This window comes from Hemiscyllium ocellatum, chromosome 14, assembly GCF_020745735.1.
Source record: "Hemiscyllium ocellatum isolate sHemOce1 chromosome 14, sHemOce1.pat.X.cur, whole genome shotgun sequence".
Taxonomy (NCBI): Eukaryota; Metazoa; Chordata; class Chondrichthyes; order Orectolobiformes; family Hemiscylliidae; genus Hemiscyllium; species Hemiscyllium ocellatum.
Genome location: NC_083414.1, coordinates 25,087,147 through 25,113,980, shown reverse-complemented (window position 1 = coordinate 25,113,980; position 26,834 = coordinate 25,087,147). Strand labels below are relative to the sequence as shown.

The following is a 26,834-nucleotide window of genomic DNA, read 5'->3' as shown; positions in this document are numbered from 1 at the left end:
GTTCATTCTTGTCAGAAAGAGCATGATTTGAGGAAAGATAAAGGGTATGGGATATATCAAAAAAATTAAAATACAATCATTCATAACTTTCCATTTTTGTTAAAAACAAACCTTATTTCACTGTAGGCCAATAAAGTGCCAATCATTCAGACCTTTAAACGATCAATGGCAGAAACTGCAAATGCTTGTGCAATTGACAGAAGAGATCACAAAGCCAGAGCTGTCAATCAAGCAATGTTTGCACTGGGCCTCAGCTAAAACTCTATTGTACGTCTTAGATCTCATCCAAATCTCTTTATGCATTCTTGACAAAGAGGCCAGATGTCCATTATACTGTTGAAACATTTGAGCCCTGTGGAAAAATTATTCCATTTCATAACAGGTTTTTGGAAGGACTGATTATGGAAGACCTATTGGTCAGTTAACAATTTTCTGAATTCAGAAATAACAGAAATGTTATTTACCTCTAACACATTGTTTTGGTGTGGGGTCTCTACTGCAAACAGCTACTCATGAATATTTCATTCAACCCTTTGGCCTCTCATGTACCCCATGCCAAGTTATGTGAATACCAATGTGAGAGTATTTGACATCAAGCCACATTTGACTGAGTGTGCTGTATAGAAGCCCTCGCAAAACTTGAGTCAACTGGAATCAGAGGGAAAACACTCAGCTGCTTGGAGACATGCCTGGCACAAAGGAAGATGGTTGTGACTGATGGAATCAGTCATCTCAGGTCCAGGAGATCTCTGCAGGAGTTCCTCAGCATACCATCCTAAACCCAACCACCTTCAGCGGCTTCATCAATGATCTTGACTTCCTCATAAAGTAAGGCATGATGGGGATTCACTGGTGATTACACAATGTTAGCAGCATTGGCCACTCCTCAGATACTGAAGCAATCCATGTCCGAATGCAGAAAGATTTGGATAATAGGCTGATAAGTGACAAATAATATTGTGGCAGGCAATGATTATCCCAAACAAACAGGAACTTAACCTTTACCTCTTGGCTTCAATGGGATTACCATTGCTGAATTCTCTAATATTAACTTCTCTAGGGTTATCATTGACCAGAAACTGAACCATATAAACATGTGGCATCAAAGCACGTCAGAAGCTAGGAATAACGCAGGGAGTAACTCACCTCCCGGCTTTGCAAAGCCTGTCCACCACTTACAAGGCACCAGTCAGGCATATGATAAAATATTCCCTACTCTCCTATACAAGTGCAGCACCAACAAGAAATGCAAGAAACAAAAAGCAGCCTGCTTGATTGGCGCCACATCCAGAAACATTAACTCCTCGACCACTGCCACTCAGCAGCATGTGTCATTAACCAGGTGCACTGCAGAAATTCCCCAAGGCTCCTTAGAGAGCACCTTCCAAACCCACAACCACTACTTTCGAGGAGGACAAGAATAGCCTTAAATTGAATTGATTATCACATGTACCGAGGCACAGTGAAAAGCTTTGTCTTGTGAGCAATACAGACAGATCACAGAGTTAAGTAGCATAGATATGTAAATAATATGTAAACAGTGGCAAAAAAAACACAGGTACAGGCGAAGGTTAAGAGGTTGTGAGTCCATTCAGTATTCTGATAACAGTTGGGTAGAAACTGTTTTGAAACCAGCTGGTGCATGTGTTCAGACTTCTGTACCTTCTCCCCGATGGTAGAGGTTGTAGAAAATCATTGCCAGGGTGGGATGGATCTTTGAGAATGCTGGTGGCCTTTACTTGACAGTGGGCCTGGTAGATGGATTCTATATGGGAGGTTAGCCTTTGTGATTGTCTGGGCCAAGTTCACCACTCTCTGTAACCACCTCTGATCTTGAATGGTACAGTTGCCATACCAGGTAGTGATACATCTAGAAAGAATACTCTCGATGGCACATCTATACAAGTTGGTATTCACTGTCATGCCAAATCTCCTCACCTGCCTGAGGAAGAAGAGACATTGTTGGACCTTTGTAACCAGTGTGTCCACATGAAGGGTCCAGGAAAGCTTGTTGTGGATGACCACTCCCAGGTGCTTGACACTCTTCACTTGTTCCACCTCATGTGCTGTTAATGTGTTAGGAGGGGCATGAGTAACCTCTCGCCAATAGTTAATAATGTGTCCCTTGGTTTTGCTGGCATTGAGAGCTAGGTTGTTCTCAGTGCATCATTTTTCCAGGTCTTCCACCTCCCGTCTGTTGTCTATTAAGTCGTCATCTGACATCCAACTGACTGTGGTGTGTCATCAGCGAACCTGTAAATGGCATTAGTCTGGTATTTGGCAACGCAGTCATGGATATACAGTGAATAAAGTAGGGGGCTGAATACGCACCCTTGGGGGATTTCAGTGTTGAGTGTTAGTGAGGACGAAATATTGTTCCCAATCTTCACTGATTGTGGCCTGTGAGTCAGGAAACTGAGGATTCAATTGCAGAGAGTGGGGCTTAGTCCAAGATCGCTAAGTTTAGTAATCAGTCTTGAAGGGATAATAGTCTTGAAGGCAGATACGTGGGAATTTACCTTGGAATTACCTCCAAGCTTCAAGCCATCATGTCCACACAGACCTATCCCAAAGACCACACTACTTACCTAGCCCCTTGCCACCATACACTCTGACGCTCTACTCACCAGGCATCATACCTTCTACTCAGCTAACATTCTAGCTATCTGGCACCTTGCCCATTGGCATCCTACCCCGCCACCTTACTCCTATTTCTGGCACCTTAACCCCAACCCATCTGGCACCTTATTTGTCTGGACCAATGCACCCTACCCATCGGTTTCCTACCCTCCACTCCCTCTCAGCAAACATCTCAAGTAACATACGTATTTCCCATTTAACAGTAGCTCTCAAGGTGATTGTAAGGACCTTTAAATGTCAGAATATGGTAGCAGTAAAAAGGGGGTGCAGTCTGCCTTCCTCTGATGGCTCTGAAGTGGAAAAGAGTTCTCAGAATGAAAATATAGCTCTGTATGTCTGAGGGAAGCCTGATGGGAAACTCCTTTCAGCAATTTGGAGCTCCATTCTTTAGCGAAAAAAAGACCAGAAAGGTGATTTGTGTGAGACTGTCACTTCCCAGAAAATCTGGCGCAATATACAGAAATAATGGAGACAATCTATCATAAATCCTCACACCTGGTATTTCTTCAGTTCAGATTTAGCTTGAGTTGTTGCTGTCACAGTCTAACACCCTTCACAGATGGTTTTAATCTTAGTTACTGACTTGAGACTATAAATATATTGAATAAGCTTTGTGAAAGTTTGAACCAAACCAGATGGTTAATGTTGCGCTGAAAGGAAAATGAATGCATTTGAGCATTAGATAATAAAATAAATGTGATCTGGTACCTAAGGGATTCTACTTCTACACAGCAACATTTATTGTTTTTAATCTACATTGTGTCATACAACTAAATTTGGGCATTACTGACTTCTTACTATGTATGCAACAAATCAACACTGTTCATCAAACGTATTCATATGAACCGATCATAGAGGAGCCAAGCTAAATATTTAAATATAATTTCCATTCTGTTCAGGTACTTTCAGCTACCACAAGGCAAGTTAAAAATAATTGTACATACTGAGGTTCAAACAAAAGATTCATTTGTGTTGACACCTATGTCTAGTAGTAGAAAACTTCAACTTAAGCACCAGCACATGGTTGTGAGTTATATCCACGAACTGCAAGGCATTTTCACAATCACTTTCATTCAACATAAAAACTTTATAAATAGATTAACTAGTTTACTTCAAGAATAGGACAATTATTCAATAATCTGCATGACAAGAGACAAAGAAATTGGATGATATTAAGTCAGAATATTGTGCTGTAGTATTGGACCCCAGGAAGTGGAGTAGGCTTTTCAGCCCCTCAAACCTATTCCATACTTCAATTTGATTGGGATTGATCTGTGTCTTAGATCTATTTCTCTTCAGGTGTGTTATCAACTCACAGAATTTCCAATGAGCCACTGGGAATGCAGCGTCACAGTGGTAATATCACAAGAATAGGACCCAGAGGTCCACATTCTAAATGCTCTCAGGATATGGGTTTATATCCCACAGTGACATCTGAATTCAGTTTGAAGCACATCTGGAATTAAAAATATTAGTTTAATTGTAACCATTGTTGCAAAATCCCTCTGGCTCGCCAATGCTCTTTAGGGAAGAAAATTTGTCATCTTTACCTGGTCTGGTCTACATGTGACTCCAGACCCAGACCAATGTGATTAACTTTTAACTGTCCTCGGAAATAGCCCAGCAAGCCATTCAGTTCCAGGATAACTTGGTCAGGGCAATAAATGCTGGCCTTGCCAATGACTCCCACATCCCATGACTGAAAGAAAAGGTACTTCTGTCAGGACGAAGATCAGGATGGACTGTCCATTGCACCCTGAACCAGGAAGCTCAACAGACAGAGGTGCAGGGCTTTTGTTGGGGTTTTACAGAAGCAGTTGAGAAAATTGATACCATATCAAGAACATCCATACCAGAAAGCAGCTTGATGACTTAGCAAGGCTGGTCCAGCTTAGTAAAGCCATTGGTACCGTTGAACAATCAGCTTCCAGTTTATGAGCTTCACTCACCCCTTCACTTTGAAAGTACTCATCCTGGCTCATCACCTGGCTGTCAGAGAAACTCACTTCAACCAATGGCATCTTTCCAAACAGTTGAAACTTCTAATTCAATTTCTAAATAATTTCATCAGTCAGACTTCAGAATTCATGGGAAGGAGTGCTTCGGACGGTGAGTGATAGGTATCTGGAAACATGTAGTAGTTGGTCACTGAGATTAACAGAGAACTGAGGCTACCAGCTTCAATTTCAGGTCATTATGCTCCTATTAGATTGATTAACCCACTATATAAATGGCCACCCAACCAAAGCTCATGTTCCACTGAGGGAGTGTTCTAGTGTTGTTGGAGATGCATATTTCAGATGTTTTGCTAAACCCAAATTCAGTTTACTCCATTTAGATCAATGTCACAACTCCATTTCTCAAACTTGGAAAAGGCCAAGGAACTCTCCACAGAATGAAACAACTGTTTAACCTCAAAACCTCACCAAAAACAAAAGTAACTGGTCATTCATCTCACAGCTGCCTATTTTTGAGAATTTCAGATGTCATGCTTGCCTACGTAACAATAATGGGTGCATGATTCTTCTCATTCACAGTAAATATTTTGAGCTATTTAAAACAAATACAAAGTTACAGCTTTTTCTGAGTAGTAGGTCTTCTTTTGGTTTATAGAGGTCAAGGAAGTAAATATTTAGAGAAAACTATGTTTTGCATACCTTTGGTGACAGGCATGTGCTGGATCTCATTTTAATTGGACAATACAATGCAGTATTTGTAAAATGCATTTTGGATAATTTTCCATGAGCTGTTCTGCACAACTGTTTACCATAGCTGCACTCCAGTCACACTGACTTGCCTTTCAGAGACACTGTCATACTTAATGGCTGTGATGAAGCAACAAGCCAACAGTTGTGATGGAGTAGGAGCTCCTTGAACTTCTATCTTTTTGGCTTTGCAATTTATTTGTTTTTCTCTATCTACAGCAACTGCCTGTGCCACACACCCACTCCCCACCACCACTCACCCATCAAGAGCTGCTTCCACATCAGAACATTTCCCCCTTGACTTATTTCCGGATTCTGCTAAATCAACATCCTGCACATTGCAGTTGTATGGAATGTGATTAATGATTCTTCAACGCAATTCAGTGAAGAATTCATCAATTCGCACAGTCGCAACTTGTAAATCAATGGGAAGACAGAATAGTTTATTGTAAGATAAATGATACATTATTCAGGTTCAGGGAGGCTATTTTTATTTTAATCACTTTAATGGTTTTACATCTTAATTAGTTCTGTATTTGTGGTGCCAATCCTTCAACTGCAAGTATCACTAACATAAGCTAACACATGTATTGGATATAAAATGGGTCATATTTAGAGGGCCTTTATTGGAATAGATACTGAAAGTGCCCAGGGATTTGCTGCGCTTCATATCCATATATATGGATACAAATTCTCTCAAAGGGCAACCATTTCCTTTCAAAATGTCATCATGCCATTTCACAGCATTCAAACAGTTGCAATCTTTCACTGAGTTACTTTAAACATTCACTTCAAAAAACATGAATAACGTAGCTCAGCACTCTCGTTAATCCTCTCAGTAATTCTGCATCAAGACGAGTTCATTCTAATTTTAGATCACTGAAGGGCACTGTCTGAAAATGTAAAATGAACTTGCCTGCATAACAGTAACTGCACTCCAAAATGTTATTCATCATCTAAAGCTTTTGTGACCTTTCACCCTGATAAACATTTAATAAGTTTAAATGCTATGATTCCAGGTAGCTCTGGGTCTTTTCAGTCCTCTCCTGATATTTCTCCTTCTGCCCTCTATTCTAGTGCTCTCTCACACTCTCATTGGTGAGCCCATCCCACTCAATTTTTTTTGGATCTTCTCACTGGTTGTTGTAATAGGGGCTGCTGCAGTCCCAGCAATGGTCTCTATTCCCTGTGGCGCTTTGGGTCCGAATGCACCAGCAACCTCTGATTGGCCAGCAACTCGTGGAAGGAACAGAAACACTAAGAGCAGAGAGTGAACTGTCTGCCATTTTACCCGATCAGGGCCACTGGCTTTCTGACAAGTGGATGGGCTACCATTGTAGCTATTAAAGTCAGCCCTGACTGTTTAAATGGGGCACTTCACATTACCTCTGGCTGCAATTGGAGCTCAAGAAACTATTTTGTGGTGCGTAACTGATTGTTCGAAAACTGGTTAAACAGGCAGCGCATGTTTTCTGATTTTGTGTTATTCTAATCTATAATATACTTAAAAGAAGATTTAATAGAGAGTTAAGGCCGTTTCTAACTATAATGCTCCTCATACAGTTATGGTCTTAACTAAATTAAACCTAGCTGTGCAGCTGTGTGATAATTCCAGCACATTGCATTAAAATGCAGATCTGTAGCACTGATTTTGAGTTCACAATCTTGACTACTATTAAGGGATGGTACTAAAGAGTGGCTGGGAACTGCGGGAGAAAAGAAGACAATATCAAAGGGTTAGTCAGCCAGGCTTTCCCTGCACAGCAACAAGCAGTCAAGAGAGGTCTGGCACAAACAGAGGGCCAGCAACAGACTGCAACCTTTACAGAGATAATAATGTTTGTATAGAGACACCAACATTAAGAGCATAGCTTTCTCTTTAAATTAAAAAGGTTGTTCTCTCCTAAAGTTGTCTCCAGATTTAAAAGTGCTGTATAAGACTTGCAACTTGGCAACAAATGGTTTTCATACAAACAGGAAAGCCAGAAACATGATTCACAAGAAACACTATCCCACAGACCCTTCCGAGTCTGTTTAAGAATCTGACCTTAGGTCCAATGGTTCAACTCCTGATTAATGATGGCTTTTTCCAGGCTATATGCAGTTATCTGCTGTCACTGTGTCATTGATTCTTTTATTTTAATTCATCTACCAAATTTGAATCAATTAGAACTACTGACAGAATAAAGCCTTTATACTGTGAAACATCATAAGAATATTTTAATCACTCTCAAACGTATAAAATATACCCAGTGATAGAAAATTCTTCCTTTCCAATTTGACAACAAATGTATATTAGCAAACAATATATCCACTTTCTGAGAACTATCATGCAAATATTCTGCAGGGATTAAGAATGGTGGTGGTGTGATATAGATCTCTCTTGAAGTAGGTTGTAATCTGGAGCTATGGATAGTGACAATGAGGCTCCAAATTTCTTTCCAACACATGGCTGACCAGAAACCTCTCTCACTGTTACCTCCTGCCAGTGCCGCATGTTCTAAGGATTTACAAAATTGATAATCAACCTGTTTGGACATGACAAGAATGTAGCTTCCCTTGTCCAGTAAGTCCTGGAGGGGTCCAGGACCCAAAGCATCCAAATCAGAGGCAGGAACACTACTCACTGCATCAAAAGGCTTCCTCATTGGACAGAGTGAATTTATTTGAATTTGTAGAAATGATTGTGACTCGTAGATGTTTGTAGCATAGAAGGAGGTTACTTGACCCATCATGTTAGCACCAGCCATCACAGATCTGACTACATGAATACCATCTTCCAGTTTATGGCACATAGCCCTGGAGGCTATGGAAATACAAGTGAACATGTCAATGCTCCTTATATATTTCAAGAGTTTTTAACTCAATTACCCTTGCAGGCAGTAATCCTCAACGCTCTATTTTGCCTCCTACTTCTTACTTCAAACCTATGGTCCTCACTATTGAAACCTCTGCTAATGGAATGTGCCTTCCTATCTCCTCTATCTATTCCTCTCAATTTTATACACCTCTATCAGGTCCCACTTCAACTTTTTCTCCTCCAAAGAAAAGAACTCCACCTATATAACTTATCCTCTTACCCCAAACTTCCAGGCCAGCCAGCATCCTGGTATGTCTCCCCTACACCCTCTCGATGACAATCACATCCTTCTGATGATGTGGTGACCAGAAGTGCAAGGAGTATTTCACTTGTGGCATAATCAGTAATTTGTACAGTTCCAGCAAAACCATCCCTGCTCTAAAGGTAGGTATCCCACCTGCCTTCTTCATACCTTACCTGCCTTCAGGGATTTTTGAATATGCAAGTTCCCACTGATCTTCAGTACCTTTCAGGGATCTACCATTTATAAGGTAACCACTTGCCTTGTTAGCTGTTCCCAAGTGCATTACTTCACATTTTTCTGGGTTCAATTCTACTTGTTATTGCTTATCTTCCTACTGATATACCATCCTATCAATTTTCATATCATCAATGAATTTCTTCATCACATCCCCTACACTTAAGTGCAAATCATTAATGGACACCACAAATAGCAAGGGCCCCAGCACTGAGCTCTGTGGAATCCCACAAGAAACAAACTTTCAGTCATAGAAACATTCCCTATATATCACCCTCTGCTTCCTGTCTCTCAGCCAATTTTGGATCCAGCGTGGGACTTTGCCTTTGATCCAAAGTGCTCTTCCTTTCTTAATCAATCTGTCATGAAAAACTTTAACAAAAGCCTCACTAAATTCCATGTAGACCACATCAAATACATTACTCAAGAACAAACCAATATAAATACCGGAAGAAACATCAAAGCAGCGCTTCACACGAGGCTCCAACAGCACTGATGATGTTCCCTAGCCAGGGAACGAAACGTTTGCAGCAAAAACTTCCAGCTCGGCGAGCAGAACCACAACAACGGATACCCGAGCTACAAATCTTCAATCAGATTTTAAACATTACTCTCATTAACACTAAAAAAAAGGAGTCACCAGATTCCAAATATTAACTCTGCTTTCTCTCCACAGATGCCACCAGACCTACTGAATTTCTCCAGCAATTTTTGTCATTAACATGCCTGCCTGTCTCCACAAAATATTTGATCAAATCTGCCAAACATGAACTTCAGTTCATAAATTGATACTGATTATCCTTGATTAACCTGTGACCCTGCAATTGTAAATTATTCTGTTTCTTAGAATTCTCCCGATAACTACGATGCAATCAAGGTTAGACTGATTGCCCTGTAATTTCCCAATCTATTACTTCCTCCTTTTTTAAATAACCAGACAACTTCAGTTGGGGGTCCTCTAGTACCCCAGCTGTGGCTACAGAGAATTTGAAAATTACAGTCAGGACCACTACATCTCCTCCCTTAGCTCCCTCAACAGTCTAGGATACATTTCTTTCAGGCCTGTGGATTTATTCACTTCCAAGGGTCTAAACCTGCTGGTAACTTGTTCTTCTCCACATTAATTTCTTCTAATATTTCACAGTCCTCCACCTTGATGTATACCAGCATCATTTTCCATAGTGAAGATCTTTGTGCCCAAATCTTGTGGGTTCACACCAAGATTACACTCAATAGTCCCTTCTGTTTCCCTAGCTTTCCTCTTGCTCGTTATACAAAACCCCTTTAGGTTTTTCTTTATTCTACCTGTCTATGCTTTCTCCTCCATTTGCTTAGCTTTCCTAATTTCATTTTCCCCTATATTTTTCACACTCCTCTAGGAATGTGTCATAATCAGTATACATCAAAATCTGTCATTAAGTTCTCTTTTTCACTTAATCCTAACATGTCTATCTCTTGATAACCAGGTCTTGGTTCCATCGTTTGTCTTTATGGGAACAAAATTATGAATTGTGCAAAAAGGCTACTGTATATTGCACCTCTCTAACTCTCAATCCAGCATACTTACCATGATAAATCAGTGATCTTTTACATAGTGGTTGATTTTTATTATGCAGTCGGTAAACTTACAGTGAATGAGTGCCTGAAGTTGAATAATACACTATTCATGCATCAATTGAAGATCAGGATTGAGATATAATATCTGTACTGAATGTTCCTACCTGAGGATCTGACAGACGTGAGATGTCTGGGTAAAGGTAAAACTTTATTCCCTCTCCAGCTCCAGGTAGAGTCACTCCTCGAATCAGTAAAACCAACAGCATCAGGTAGGGGAATGTTGCTGTTACATACACCACCTGAGTATAAAAAAAAGCACACCATCAACTTGGCCTTTGTACTGTTTTCCAACCAAAGAATATTATACACTATTATGACTGTTATACACTGTGCAATTAATATGAAAATCTCAGCTTTTACTGTGTTGTTAGAAAACAATTTCTTGATTAGGTCAAAAAAATGCATGATTCTGTCATTTGCCTCATAACATAACCAATCAGATGTGCACAGAAATCAAGAGTCAAATAACAGTTTTAAATTAATTGTGCACATTTTTCAAAGGGGGTTCCTCTTTCAGCTAACTACGAGAATTGGTGCATTGTCCATATTTAAAGGACGACTTACAAAGACACAGTATGAGAAACAGTATTTTCAAAGCCTTTGCCACCATTTGAGCAATTGATTTCCATTATGGAAACTAATTTCTCGTTCACCGATCTTTCAGAGAGAGGGAATTTTTACCTCTAAAGACGGAATCAGGAGAATCTGGAGTTTGGTATGCTTTGTCATAGCATGTAATTGAGGGAGAGACCATTGCATTATATTCAAGGATTAGTCAAATAAATATGTGAAGTTGTTGGGGGGGAGCGGGGTAGTCAAAGAGTGAGAGTGAGAGAGAGAGAGATAGAGACAGAGGGAGAGAGCGACAAGGAGAGGACATGGTAAAGGAGTTTAGTTTTAGATGGCTCTAAGAAAACACTGACATAGATGCTATGAGCCAAACGGCTGTGCAATAATGACTTCTGGTTATGAATAGGAAATAATACCAAATACAAAGTTTCACAGTACCTTGAATTTATTAGTCACATCATCATACAGCATGGAAACAGGCCCTTTGGTCCAACATGTTCCCAAACTAAATTAGTTCACCTGCCTACATTTAACCCACATTCCTTCAAATCTTTCATATTCATGTCCTTAGACAAATGTCTTTTAAATGTTGTAACTGCATCTGCATCCACCACTTCCTCTGGCAGTTATTTCCACACACAAGCAACCCTGTGCAAAGAAGTTTCCCCCCTGTCCATTTTACATCTTTCTCCTCTCACTTTAAAAATATGCCCCCTAGTTTTGAACTTGCCCACCTTAGGGAAAAGACCTTTGCCTTTCACCTTAGCTATGCCCCTATAAATCTCTATAAAGTCACCCCCCAACCTCCCATGCTCCAGTGAAAAAGGTCCGAACACCTCCAGCCTACTTTTATCACTCAAACCCTCTATTCCTGGCAACATCCTGGTAGATCTTTTCTGAACTCTCTCTGGTTTAATAATATCTTTCCCTTAACAGGGTAAACAGAAGAGCACACACTACTCTGAAGAGGTCGGTACAACCTCAACATGACGTCCCAACTCCTAAAGTCAGAGATCTGAGCAACAAAGGCAAGCATGCTAAATGCGTTCTCAACCACCCTGTCTAACTGTGATGCAAATTTCAAAGATTTATATACCTGAATTCTACGTCTCTGTATTCTACAACACCATTAAGATTGCCTCCAAGGAATTTTTTGCAGTTTTCATAAAGTTGCTCAGTTCCTACAAAACTGTTTGGCTGGGATCAGTATTTCAAAACTTCCCATGGTCTTATGGAAAAGAATTTCTTACAAATACTAATTAATGCATTGGAATGCTAAAGCCGCCTAATATGACTTCACCCAGAAGATAGCAATATGTTGATATTAATGTTCAAAAGATTACACATTATGGGATTGATTTTTATTGCCTTTGCCTAGCATTAATAGAGCATTAATGACCTCAAAACAGTAATGGGAACCTTGTATCCTGTTAATACCAATGATTTATCTAGTTTTACATGGAAAGGAGATGATAGTGTATGGTTTTCGAATGACCCACCTAGTTTGACCACGTTTAATATGGAAATTAGTCCTTTTTTAAAGAACATTTCTGGTTGGAACTGCTTAAAAATTTCACAGGCAATGGAACCAAAGGAAGTCATGAAAGAAAGTGCTCTTTACAAAAGAATCCAGGTCACTGCTGCCTCAGGCCCTCTATCCTCCATGATCAGGCTCACCTCCCAATCCCTCATCAAAAGATTTATAAGGATGTTGCAACGGTTGGCGGATTTGAGCAATAGAGAGAGGTTGAATAGGCTAGTGTTTTTTTCCCTGGAGTGTCGGAGGCTGAGGGGTCACATTATAGAGGTTTATAAAATCATGATGGGCATGGATAGGATAAACAGACAAAGACTTTTCCCCGGGGAGGGGGAGTCCAAAACTAGAGGGCATAGGTTTAATGTGAGAGGGGAAAGATATAAAGGAGACCTAAGGGGCAACCTTTTCACATAGAGGGTGGTACGTATATGGAATGAGCTTGCCACAAGAAGTGGTGGAGAGTGGTACAATTGCAACATTTAAAAGGCAATATGAATAGAAAGAGTTTGAAGGGATATGGACCAGGTGCTGGCAGGTGGGATGGACTGGGTTGGGATATCTGGTCAGCATGGACAGGTTGGACTAAAGGATCTGTTTCCATGCTGTACATCTCTATGACTCAAACTTAACCTACCAGCACATGCCAGCTTAAAAAAACCGCCAAATTTAAACAAGGTTGCAGCAGGCATCTGTCTATCTTTGTTAATCAATTCTCCTTAAATCATGATTTGGAGATGCCGGTTTTGGACTGGGGTGGATAAAGTTAAAATTCACACAAGACCAGGTTATAGTCCAACAGGTTTGGAAGCACTAGTTTTCAGAGCGCTGCTCCTTCATCAGCTGGTTGTGGAGTATAAGATCATAAGACACAAATTTATAGCAAAGGTTTACAGTGTGATATAACTAAAATTATGTATTGAAAAAGACTTGGATTGTTTGTTAAGTCTCTCATCTTTTAGAATGACCATGTTAGTTTCATATGTAAATCATAGAACTTTTTTAAAGTTACATTCTCAAGTGAACTTTAACAATTGGTGTCATTCGGCCCATGCATTATTCAGACTGACATGACACCAATTGTTAAAGTACATTGTGGCCAATATAGCCCCAGTCTCCCAATATAAAGCTCACCTGCAAAGCCCCTTCATTACCATCCATTCACAAAAAGTACCCTTAGAAGCTAAACATTGTGCAAACTGGCAAACAATGGCAATGCCTAATCCAAAACTGAACATGTGCTCACTATAGCACTTTGATGGTGCCAGTGTAGAGACTGGAAAGATCACAATAATACATGGTGTGATAGTATCAGAATGATAGTGAACTTCAGTATCAGAACTAATGTATTAACTACACGTTATATCAAATGGAAAATGAAAAAAAAACATTTGGGTATTCATTTTTTTCTACTCAGGAAAGTAAACATTGTGTTAAAGGGGGAAAGACGTTTAGCACCCAATGTCAGCAGAGGCCAGTTCCCAGATATGTGCAGTAAAGTTCAGTTTCACACAGAGTGCTTTATGAGATTAAATTTTCTGAGTGTGTCACAATTGGAACAATGGATGAGTTCAGTTGGGACCGTGGAAATAGCCATAGTGAGACTACAGATTTATTCTTTCCAAGCAATCAATCAATAAGGCACCTCTAGGAGCCTTCTTTGATTAAGGAGAGTGGCTAGGGACCCAGTAACAGGAGGTTCAATCACTGCACATGTTGGCCAGTGTAGTATCATCACTTCTGCTGCTGCTAACACCTCCATTAATATTTGGTGCGTAGTAAGGGGCATTTGATTTGCTATCACTATACAATATCTAGAACCCATTCCATAATCAATCGTAGAGGTTACACCACCAGAGTCGAGACAGAAGGAGCACTTGTTTTTGTAAACGAGATGACTTATTGAATGATAGCAATCGTACAACTACATTACTAGTCAGGCACAAACACTAGGCTTGTCAGGATGAGTACACAGTACATGTGCTCTCCATAGAATCTTGTATAGGACTCAACTGTCTCCACCCAAAGACTGTATGGCTTAAGATTGGATAGAGTGTAATGTAATGTGCACATGAACTCCCTCAGAACCATTCCCAAATACAACAGCTCACAGCCCCAGCAGGAGAGTTGGGCACTGCAAAGGCAGAAAGATTATTGTTATACAGCCGCCATAAGATGACATTCTCAGATGTCTCTGCAAACTGGAGAATAAACATGCCTATAGGTTGCAAGGTCGTGTGCTGTGGATGGCTCCTTCATTGGAGTGTAGATCCTCTGGCTATAAATTCCACCTAAACTGCCACTGAAGGCTGCCTAGAATTAGCTGCTGGGGTCAACACTTGGGGAGATCCCAGTGTCATCATCAATGTGCCCTCAACTGCTCCCTAATTGGTAGGCTGCTCTATCACAATATGTGTTGTCATAATTTGTAATCTTATCTTCTTTGATGGAAACAGAGCAGGGGAGTCATCTGATTTTAGGTCTTTGGTGATTTTGGAGAGGCTTTCCGTGATGTAGCAGTAAGGCAGGCCACTCACCTTGTCATCTGTCTTTGCAATGATTTGTAGCTGGAAATGTGACTTGATGGTTGGAGGAGACTATGAGATGATTTTTTGGAGGGTATTTATTTCCGTCAATGGGTTATTTAATGAGTAGCTCCCATTTGGGCCAGAATAGACATCTGATGCTGAGGTGGTATATTCTTGGTGATGGCTCTGTCTCTTTCACTAGCAGAATCCATTTTCTAATTGGTTTATTCCCCTGTAGCCTAGTGGCTCAGGTTTTAGTTGTCTTCTGGACAGATTTAAGTCACAATTTACAAGGGAGCCATGTGAATGTTACTGTCTCCCTCCTGAGGAAATTCAAATCAAAGTGCAGGAAGTGACTAGCAAAGCTGTTTACCAAAATCTGGTGCCAAAGCAAGATAGCAGCCATTGCTAAACCAGAGAAGTAGCTCAATGATCCACACAACTTCTCTCCCTTGCTCTCAATAGAGTCATGGAGATGCACAGCACAGAAACAGACTGTTCGGTCCAACTCATCCATGCCGACCAGATATCCCAACCCAATCTAGTCCCACCTGCCAATACCCCCCCAGCCCATATCCCTCCAAACCCTTCTATTCATATACCCATCCAAATGCCTCTTAAATGTTGCAATTGTACCAGCCTCCACCACTTCCTCTGGCAGCTCATTCCATACACGTACCACCCTCTGCGTGAAAAAGTTGCCACTTAGTCTCTTTTATATCTTTCCCCTCGCACCCTAAACCTACACCCTCTAGTTCTGGACTCCCTGACCCCAGGGAAAAGACTTTGTCTACTTATCCTATCCATGCCCCTCATGATTTTGTAAACCTCTATAAGGTCACCCCTCAGCCTCCGACGCTCCAGAGAAAACAGCCCTGCCTGTTCAGCCTCTCCATATAGCTCAAATCCTCCAAGCCTGGCAACATCCTTGTAAATCTTTTCTGAACCCTTTCAAGTTTCACAACATCTTTCCCATAGAAAGGAGACCAGAATTGCATGCAATATTCCAACAGTGGTCTAACCAATGTCCTGTACAGTCACAACATGACCTCCCAACTCCTGTACTCAATACTCTGACCAATAAAGGAAAGCAGACCAAATGCCTTCTTCACTATGCTATCTACCTGCAACTCCACTTTAAAGGAGCTATGAACCTGCACTCCAAGGTCTCTTGTTCAGCAACACTCCCGAGGACCTTACCATCAAGTGTATAAGTCCTGCTAAGGTTTGCTTTCCCAAAATGCGGCACCTCAGATTTATCTGAATTAAACTCCATCTGCTACTTCTCAGCCCATTGGCCCATCTGGTCAAGATCCTGTTGTAATCTGAGGTAACCTTCTTCACTGTCCACTACACCTCCAATTTTGGTGGCATCTACAAACTTACTAACTGTACCTCTTATGCTTTCATCCAAATCATTAATATAAATGACGAAAAGTAGTAGACTCAGCACTGATCCTGGTGGCACTCCACTGGTCACTGGCCTCCAGTCTGAGAAACAACCCTCCACCACCACCCTCTGTCTTTTACCTTTGAGTCAGTTCTCTATCCAAATGGTTAGTTCTCCTTGTATTCCGTAGATCTAATCTTGCTCACCAGTCTCCCCTGGGGAACCTTGTCAAACACCTTAATGAAGTCCATATAGACCACATCTACTGCTCTGCCCTCATCAATCTTCTTTGTTACTTCTTCAAAAAACTCAATCAAGTTTGTGAGACATGATTTCCCATGCACAAAGCCATGTTGACTATCCCGAATCAGTCCTTGCCTTTCCAAGTACATGTACATCCTGTCCCTCAGGATTCCCTCCGACAACTTGCCCACCACTGACGTCAGGCTCGCTGGTCTATAGTTTCCTGGCTTGTCCTTACCATCCTTCTTAAACTCCTCTGCTGAGCAGGTCCTGTCCAAATTTGAAAAAGCAATGACCACAATGGTCCTGAGACTTACTTCACATACTGAAGCCGATTTCAAGAAAGGCCTGAAGTCAAGAACCATATTTGGAACATAGAACAATACAGCGCAGAACAGGCCCTTCAGCCTCAATATTGCGCCGACCTGTGAACTATTCTCAGCTTATCCCCCATACTATCCCAAAATCATGCATGTGCTTATCTAAGGATTGTTTAAATCTCCCTAATGTGTCTGAGTTGACTACATTAGCAGGTAGGGCATTCCACGCCCTTACCACTCTCTGCATAAAGAACCTGCCTCTGACATCTGTCTTAAATCTATCACTTATCCTGACATATCCTGAGCCAACAACACAGTGTGACACATAGGCAAACTGTTGAAATTCCTTATCATTCATAGTTAGGATATTCATAATTATCTGTTGTGGAAGACCTACAATTCCATAAACAACAACTGGTAGGAGATCAAATCAGCCATTCATGCAAAACCAATCATGGTCCCCACCGCCCTTCACCTTGGGGATCAGTCCTCACAGCGGTTCTCTTCAATATATTTACCAGTGACTGCCCCTTCCAAAATGTGACCACTCTTCACGGGTCCTCACACCTTGGCCATTGCTTTCTAGACTGAAGAACTCCAGGACATTGAGAAAACATTTGTTGAATATCTCTGAAAGCCTACTCCAGAAAATTGAGACTTTGAGAAATCCTGCCAGCCTTCCACCTATACAACTCAAATGGCAGGACAGAATCTTAATCCATTCTGTGGTCAACAATTCGACGCAATGCCAAAATACTGTGGCTTCTTTATTGACCTGTACATTGACCTACCTTTTCAGATCAACAGAGCCAAGGTCAAAGTGAAAGTGACTCTCATATAGAAACTAAAGGGCACCAGGTGGAACAGGACAGCCAACACACCGTTTCACTCAGCCTTGGCTTCCCAACAGCGGAGTAGCACTGCTCAACCTGGCTCAGGAGCCTTCTCACAAACACGGCAGATATGAATCTCCAAGAAGTCATGAGGATTATTTCTTGGATGTGCACAACAATTCATTTCAAGTGGCTTCCTTCATTATCACATTTTGCACATTTTGATTAAAAGAACCAACTGAACTGCGTACGTTGTCAATCAGGAGCAAAAAGAGCAATTGCTAGAAAAGCTCAGCAGGTCTGGCAGCATCGGTGGAGAGAAATCAGAGTGAATGTGTAGGGTCCAGTGACCGCAGTTCTGAGGAAGGGTAACCAGACCCAAAGCATTAATTTTGATTTCTCTCCAAGGTGCTGCCAGACCTGCTGAGCTTTCCTAGCAATTTCTTTTTTTGTTGCATATTCTGATGGCCTTTTTAAAGAACACTACTGGCTGACAGCTAATGAATCACTCCAATTGATATAGTACCTCAAAACAAAACACACACACTCAAATGAAATCCTGTAGTCCCTAATGGAACTTACTCCATACTTTACAAAGTATCTGATCTCAGTGGCACAGCTCCTGGATGACTTCAAACATCATCAATTGACCCGTGTAATGAAGACCTGTATTTTAACCTTCCATGGGAAATCTGGACAAACCTTAACTGTTTGAGATGATGATGGGAAGCAGTGGTCACTTGTACCACAAGTGGAATGTCAGCTCAATTTGTGACTGAGTCCTGAAGAAGGGTTACACCCAAAACATCAACTTCTCCACCTCCTGATGCTGTCTGGATTGCTGAGTTCTTCCAACCTCCTGCCTGTCAATTTGTGACTGCGGCCATCCGAGTCAGACCATTGCCCATTTAAGCTGAACTTCGACCCTGAGAATTCCATTGCCAGTGGCATCATAATCATTCATACTGCCTCAGCTGAAGACATTGAATTTATTGTTAACCTCAACAGTCCCTACACCTATTTCCCCAGCAATCTGAATGGAAACAAAATCCTTGACCTCCCTGTGCATTTCAGGAAATTGTTTCATCTGTAAATGGATTGCGCACTGAACTCATCACAGAAAGTCAAATTTAGTAATTCACAATACCAACTTATTTTTGGAAAAATTGTAAATGCTAACAATGGTCAAAAAGTTAACAATCATTATTTTGAAACAATATTCCTTCAGGATGTGAATTGATTTAGGTCATATGAAAAATATCCAATGCTAATGTTTCTGTTGCAATTTTTCCAACCTCTCGCTCTCCAATTCATACAAATGTAAAATTTGACTTATCATGTCTATGCCATTCTTCATTTAATCTAATCTTTATTTCTCTCATTCTGTACCTACTTTGCTATAGATTTAGTTCTCAATTCTTAGATCTCATTGGTTAAGGAGAGAAAAATTGTTTGTGGTGTCCTGATGCTCTCAATGTGCTGCTAAAAGCTTGCACTTCCAGTGATTTTCTGATCACAGATGACTTTCAAGCCTAAGTATGGAAGAACAATTCTAAAGGGACATGCTGTAACAAAATCTGGCCTACCAGGCATGTTTCGAATTTCTCTGTGGGAGACTAATGAGTTAAATATGAATTAGTGCAGAAGTTAGAGACAGTTAGACTTGTTACATGGGGTTTCTTGGAATTTAGTTATGACTCATGTCACAGAAGAAAACTAAGAGCATGGAAATCCAATTTCACATCTCATATTCTGGCCTCCACTTTTGAGGTTTCAAAATATCACCTACTGACTCAGAGACAGGAATGTTAACCCTAAACTGGGGGCATAATCCTTGTGGGAAAAAAAAAGAAATGGAAACAAAACAAATACAATGAAGTAGAAAAACAACACGTAAAATGGTACTATCTGGGTTAATTTGTATTTTTCTACTTACATCAAATCTGATTATATGATTATTTTTGATAAATATCATACATTTGATTGTCCCGTTTAAGAGTTTAAAGACTGCAACTGCATTTTAAGCCAGGATGCACATTTTTATGAATTATCTTCAATTATAGAATTACATTATGGCTCATTAAAATTCTACTCTGCAACTCTCAGTGTTTAAAATGTACGTATAATCATCTGTTTAGGTATCATTCAACAAAAATCACAGCACTAACCCTAACTCAATAATTGGGCCAGTTAAAATCTTCACACTTTTTTCCAATGTTTAGATACAGAATCTTCTATTATGACAATACAATGTCTTCTTAAGATAACACCTTTAAATAACTTACAATCTTTATTAAGTTCTCTACCTTTCTCATCTCCTTGTGCAAAATGTTATCTTTTATTATCTTGTGGCGAAATTTGGAAAATATACTATCTCAATGTCAAGCCCCCTTGTAAGTATTTCAAATATGAAAACGTGTACGAGGCTTTAAGCCTTCCGGGGGGCCTGAATTATGCTATTTTCACATTAATGCAGACAGCTATATACGGAGATAGATTGTTTTCGTATAGACTAAAGAGTTGGCATCACTACTTCCTACTGCTTTTAAATCTTTATAATCTGAATGTGAAAGGCAGCTGGAAAAATATACAGCTCTTCTGATATACAACATACTAGGAATGCCCACACAGTTTGCTTGAATTTCAGTAGACGGAAGAGAGGTCTGGAATCTACCTACACAAATTTACAAAAATGTTAGAACCAATGGGGTTAATTAAAAGAGGAACAAAGTTGAAAAGCAGGGAAGCTTTGAACCTTTAAAAGCACTGCCTCAGGCCTTGGCTAGAGACCAGGGTTCAATTCTGGACAGCACAAATTAAGATGGATTTCAATGTGCTGGAGAGGGTGCAGAAGACATTTATTGAATAGTACCAGGAATAAAGGTCTTAAATTGTTTGAAGAGACTTGAGAAACTGGAATTACTCTTCTTTTGTTTGAATTATCTAACTAATGTAAAGTTAAAAATTGAACGGTATAAACTTGATTAGACAGGAATTGTATGTTTGGGGGTGGGGGTGAGTAGACCAGCAGCTCTTAATTTCTGACATTTTACTAAGCAGCACAGGGCTTGTACATTGACATTCCAGGAAGTGGAGGTTTCCTACCTGTTAGTTCCTTGCTTGACCAGTAGTTCTCAAAATCTTTCATTTGCAGATTGTATGGATGGGGCAAAAGAATTTGCAGACCACCTACCCATCTAACCATACCCAATCTCACTTGGTATTGTCACTAACCCCAACAGAACCTGCTAGGAAGAAGGCTGCTGTTCAGCAGTGAGGAAATGTGCAGTTTCAGACCTACATTGGACTCCATATTCAGCTGATTCCAGCTATCCAAAGGAAAAAAATCTGATCCCACAGTTTTTTTTTATATTTCAGGGAACACAAGCATCTCTGGTTGTACTAGAGTTTGTTACCCATCCCTAACTGTATTTGAACTGAATGGCTAGCTAGGCCAGTTTGCAGGGCAGTTAACAGCCCACATTACAGTGGGTCTGGAGTCTCACATAAGCCAAATAAGAATGTAGACTCCCTTCCCTCCAGATATTAGTGGATCAGAAGGGTTTTTAGGACAATTTTTATGGCATAGCTCCATGACACCTCTCTTGAAATCAACTTTATTTTCCACATTTATCAACTGATGTCAAATTCCACCCAGCTTTGTGCTGTGGTTTTAACCCATGTCCCCACAATATTAGGCAGGGTTTTGGATTCCTGGTGCACTTACAGGACCATTATCTCTCCTGAAGTGTTGCAACAGCAACATAAATCCTACTTATAAAACAATACTGTTATATCTCTCATTCATGGAGAAAGTGAGGACAGCAGATGCTGGAGATCAGAGCTGAAAAATGTGTTGCTGGAAAAGTGCAGCAGGTCAGGCAGCATCCAAGGACAGGATAATCGACGTTTTGGGCATAAGCCCTTCTTTCAAAACGTCGATTCTCCTGCTTCTTGGATACTGCCTGACCCGCTGCACTTTTCCAGCAATACATTTTTCAGCTCATATCTCACATTCATATCGATTTGGCCCATGTCTATGTGGATGGTCAGTCAGATTGTGTGACACCACATGAGTGGTGCATAGGAAGGTCCTATTGTTGTCACATGTGGTCTTGGCTATAGCATTGTTTTTCAATGATTTGAATTTTCAATTATCCTTCAGATCACCTTGAGAACACATTGTCCACATTTTGACAAACTTTGGCTTAGACGATACAAGCACTTGGAGCTATGATGCAGGAGATGCAAACAAGAAAAGCTGTCATTAATGGTACAGGACAGTACATTCCTTAAAATCATACTGGGAGCCTGGTCCGATATCGTTCATGTTTTTGGGATGGCTCAGATGAACTGCATTCAGGTCGGAAAGGGCATAGTTGACAAATGCAGCCTAGGTCCAGGTCCAGCTCCACTGCCATGGAGCAGCCTCAGATCTTAGGCCACAAACGATTGTCAGCATCCTTCCATCTACTAAACACACAAAACAAAACAAAAAATTTCTAACAGGGTGTCTTCATATGGTTGTTGGCTGGAGAGGTCAATCTTTGAGAGGCAGGTACTGCCATAGCAGGTGCACAGGAAGCTTCCAAGTGCCATTATAGTTGTTGTTTCCTGCATTGATCCCTGGTGCCAAGCTGCTGTAGCCTCTGGTCATCATGGTGTTGTACACCAGCTCACTGGAGATGTTACCATTTTCTTGTGTCAGCCAGTAACTCACAGATGTTATATTTAATATTTTGGGCTTTCACATTAGGCTTGCAAGAATCCCACGGGCTCATGCTACCTCACCAGGCAGGAAGCCTCCTCTGTTTGATGAGTGCTAACAGATTTAGAAGCCTGCCGTTTTGAGAGGATTGCTGTATTTGTGACTCCAACCTGCCAGGATATAGTCATAATGCACCATAATGCATCAGTGAAGATGGAAATTATTGAGCTTCCTTTTTTTACAACTGTACATTGTCCATACTTCACAGCTGAACAGCCAACTGCTGAAAATGCAGGCCTTAGAAACCATTAGTTTAGTCCTAAAAAACGGCTTGACGTCATTCAATGCACCTTCCGAGATTCAGTGAAGGGTGATAGTTGCTCTCTTTTTGTGTGCATCAAGTTCTGCATCAAGGGACAGATTGTATTTTACTATAGACCCAATGTAGTTAACCATTACCACTAAGATGTTTCTCTCATGGAATCAGTGTAGATGCAACACCTTCTCCCATGACCATGGTTTTCTTAAAACTTAAAGTCAGGGAGAACAAGTTACCTGCTTGACAGAAACAGCCCATGAGTCTTTGGAGATGAAATGATTGTAACTTATTATCTTTAAATGTTAACACTCACAACTCAAACAGTAAAACAAACAAGGTTAGCTGATGTCACAAGGTGATGTGGTAGTAATATCACTGGGTCAGTTAACCCAGAGGCCTAGGCCAATTGTCTGGAAACAGGGGCTGAGAGCCCATCATGGCAGATGGTGAAATTCGAATTGATGAAGAAACATCTCAAACAAGGCTGAGCTGCAGTTTAATGACCAAGGAGGCCCAGGTTCAAGTCCCAATTGCTCCGTGAGTGGAAAATTACACTGCGGACTCAAAAATTATAAAATTACAAGGAGTGACTGAGAACTAAAGCTACATCGCGTTAACATTTTGAATGGATTTGACAGAAGAATGCCACCACATTCTTCATTATTATCTACTGACATCAGGATGGGCTTTGAGATGGGTAAGGAGAAAGTGAGGACTGCAGATACTGGAGATCAGAGCTGAAAAATATGTTGCTGGAAAAGCGCAGCAGGTCAGGCAGCATCCAAGATTCCTGAAGCAGGGCTTATGCCCGAAACGTCGATTTTCCTGCACCTTGGATGCTGCCTGACCTGCTGCACTTTTCCAGCAACACATTTTTCAGCTTTGAGATGGGTAAGCCTACATCATTAGCTGTGTTTCCTAAACATTGCAACTTATGATGGGTAGTTCTCTACAAGCTGGCAGGTGTTAGAAGGGAATGAAACTTCATTGGAGAACAGCCCAGAAACTACACATTGTAGAGTCCACTGAAAGAATGCCTCTTGGACCTAATTTGGTATCAGAGCATTAAGACAAAGTGGATGGGTGCAGACAGAGTTTCTCTCCAACTCAGAGCAACGACTTCATGTTTTTGCTATATTTTGCCACTCTACTAAATGTACCGACATATGCAACCACAAAAAAATTTCAAGCATGGTATGCTGCAATACAAAGGATATATGAGGCATTTCTTGGAGACAGTATTGGGACATGATACTTCCCTGCTACTGTAGGCCTGAAATGATAGAGTCAACACAGCCAATGTCCCAAGAAAGTCAGCACTTCACCACAACTGGACGTGTTCTCACTAACTGAAGCAATTCCTAATGTAATTAAACTGACTGTGGAAATTTACAGACAAGAATCACAGCATACAGGATCAAATGCCTACAAAACCAGCTCAATTTCTTGCTTTGTTGCAGTGCTTAGGGATTGTAACTTTTCAGTGCCAGCTTAGAAAGAAATATAAGAAATTGAAATTGGAGCCGACTGTACATCCCCTTGAGCCTGAAATAAGATTGCTTCCTGAGTCGAATTGTCTACAGAAGTCAATTGAGTCAATCTAAATAACTTAAGATAGAGCTAAAAGAAAGCTAACTGTGACAGGACAGTACCAGAATACTTCAAGATCTGAAGTGGAGTCAAACAGAGCTGTTTTCTGGCATATTCTCTTTGTTGCCTTTGATGCCTTCAGGTCATCTGCAGAAGCTGTCTATCTATATTCAGAACTGATAGAAAGCTATTCAACCTTGACCCCTGAGGAGCAAAATGGTGCCAAGTTGACACAAGATAGTTGTTCTATGCTGATGATACCATACTAGCATCCCATGGCGAGGAATATCTTCAATGTCAATCGGACAGGCTCTTTGACCTGTGAAATGAGGTTGGTTTGACCAGCAGCACCTGAGAGACATAGGTCTTTCAGGATGTTAGCACACCACCATCTATCAGCATTGGTATTGTGACATTGAGAGTGGGTGATGGGCGGGGGGGTATTGTCGATAGCTTCACCTATCTAGGCTCTAAAGTCCTTCATGATCTGTCATAGAGTTATAGAGGTGTACAGCACGGAAACATACCCTTCGGTCCAACCTATCCATGCCGACCAGGTATCCCAACCCAATCTAGTCTCGTCTGCCAGCATCCAGTCCATATCCCTCCAAACCCTTCCTATTCTTACACCCATTCAGATGTCTTTTAAATGTTGCAATTGCACTAGCCTCTACAACTTCCTCTGGCAACTCATTCCATACACGTACCACCCTCTGTGTGAAAATGTTGCCCCGAGGTCTCTTTTATATCCTTCCCCTCTCACCTTAAACCTATGCCCTCTAGTTCTGGACTTCCACACCCCAAGGAAAATAAAACCTTTGTCTATTTATCCTATCCATGCTCCTTGTGGTTTTATAAACCTCTATAAGGTCACCCCTCAGCCTCCGACACTCCAGGGAAAACAGCCCCAACCTATTCAACCTCTCCCGATAGGTCAAATCCTCCAATCCTGGCAATGTCCTTGTAAATCTTTTCTGAACACTTTCAAGTTTCACAACATCTTTCCCATAGGAAGGAGACCAGAATTGCACGCAATATTCCAACATTGTCACTTAATGTTGCAAACTGTTCACACATTGCTAAAGTTGCAGTGCTTAGGGATCATGGCTATGTGTTAATATAAATATTATATAAAAACAGCAATTTAGGGAGACATGTAGAGTAAGGTTAAAACACAACTATGTAAATAGTAAGCTACATCAGCCATGATGCAAAAAATCCTATGACACCTACAGAGATATGCTACTGTCACATCTTGTGACAAATCTAAGAAAATAAGCTAAACAAGACAGTGTTAGACAACAGCAACCTGACTGAGAACACCAAACTGCAAGATTACCAAGCCTGTAACCACAAGCTAATAGAGAAAGAAAGGTAGCAATTAAATACCAGGCTAAAAATAGTGGCCTATGAACTTACATTGATGGAGGGCGAGATAGAAATTGAATCGGCCCCATCATAAATTTTCATCATGATTTTCTGTCATAACTAAAAGAGTTGGCTTAATTATTAACAAAAGTAAATTCTGCAGATCCACATTCCACCAAATCAACCCCATCTTAATTGTTTTGCTATGCGTGTTAATTGACTTTTATATCAGTCAAACTGCAACCTATTTCTGACTCGTCCTTTTGAAAGATTGTGATAATGGAAGTTAAAAATCACAGCCATTTTGTTATAATGTTGGTGGAACTTGGAGCAAAGTTAAAAAGCACACAACACCAGGTCCAATATAGTCCAACAGGTTTATTTGGAAGCAGTAACTTTTGGGGCGCTACACCTTCATCAGGTGGTTGTGGAGTATAAGATCGTAAGACACAGAATTTACAGCAAAAGTTTACAGTGTGATGTAACTGAAATTATAATTTGAAAAAGCCCTGGATTGTTTGTTCAGTCTCTCATCTTTTAGAATGACGATGTTGGTTTCAGTTCTTTCATATGTAAATCCCAGAACTTGGAGCAAGTTAGAGTGCTTGGCAAGGTTTAAAGAGACTAAGTTTAGCAAGATTCCCTTTTAGTCAACATTTTGCAAACAATGTGTTTTCTTAGATTTGTCACAAGATTTGCACTGTAGCCTCTCTCTCTAGGTGTCACAGGATTTCTTAAATCATGACTGATGTTGCTTACTATTTAAATAGTTGTATTTTAACCTTTACTCTACATCTCTCCCTAAATTGATGTCTTTATATAATATTTATATTAACACATAGCCATGATCATGTATCACATCAGCTAGGTCAGCAGCTGTGTGTTTTCATAGCTATATGGGATTCATTCATTAAATAAACTTCCTAACCACTTTTCATTGACAAATCCTTTTAAGAAAACAAGATGCATAATTTCAGAGACTAAGCTGGCTAAATATTACTGTCAAATATTCAAAATAATAAGGGAAAGCAATATAGCTGCTGTAACTGCCTTCTACTGACCATCAGTTCATATCAACCAATGTCTGGTAGACTGCATGTTTCCATCATTAACACTGTCTATCACCTTGCA

The 26,834-nt window shown here is 40.6% G+C and overlaps 1 protein-coding gene across 3 annotated transcripts in view; it reads right to left on the bottom strand.

The window, feature by feature from the left end:
• The window catches only part of slc6a11b (solute carrier family 6 member 11b), a 180,627-nt gene that overhangs the window by 90,700 nt on the left and 63,093 nt on the right, over positions 1-26,834 (bottom strand). For all 3 annotated transcript variants that reach the window (XM_060835512.1, XM_060835513.1, XM_060835511.1), the window contains one exon: positions 10,405-10,539. In XM_060835512.1, the coding sequence (XP_060691495.1) occupies positions 10,405-10,539 (135 nt within the window). The remainder of the gene's footprint in view (positions 1-10,404; positions 10,540-26,834) is intronic.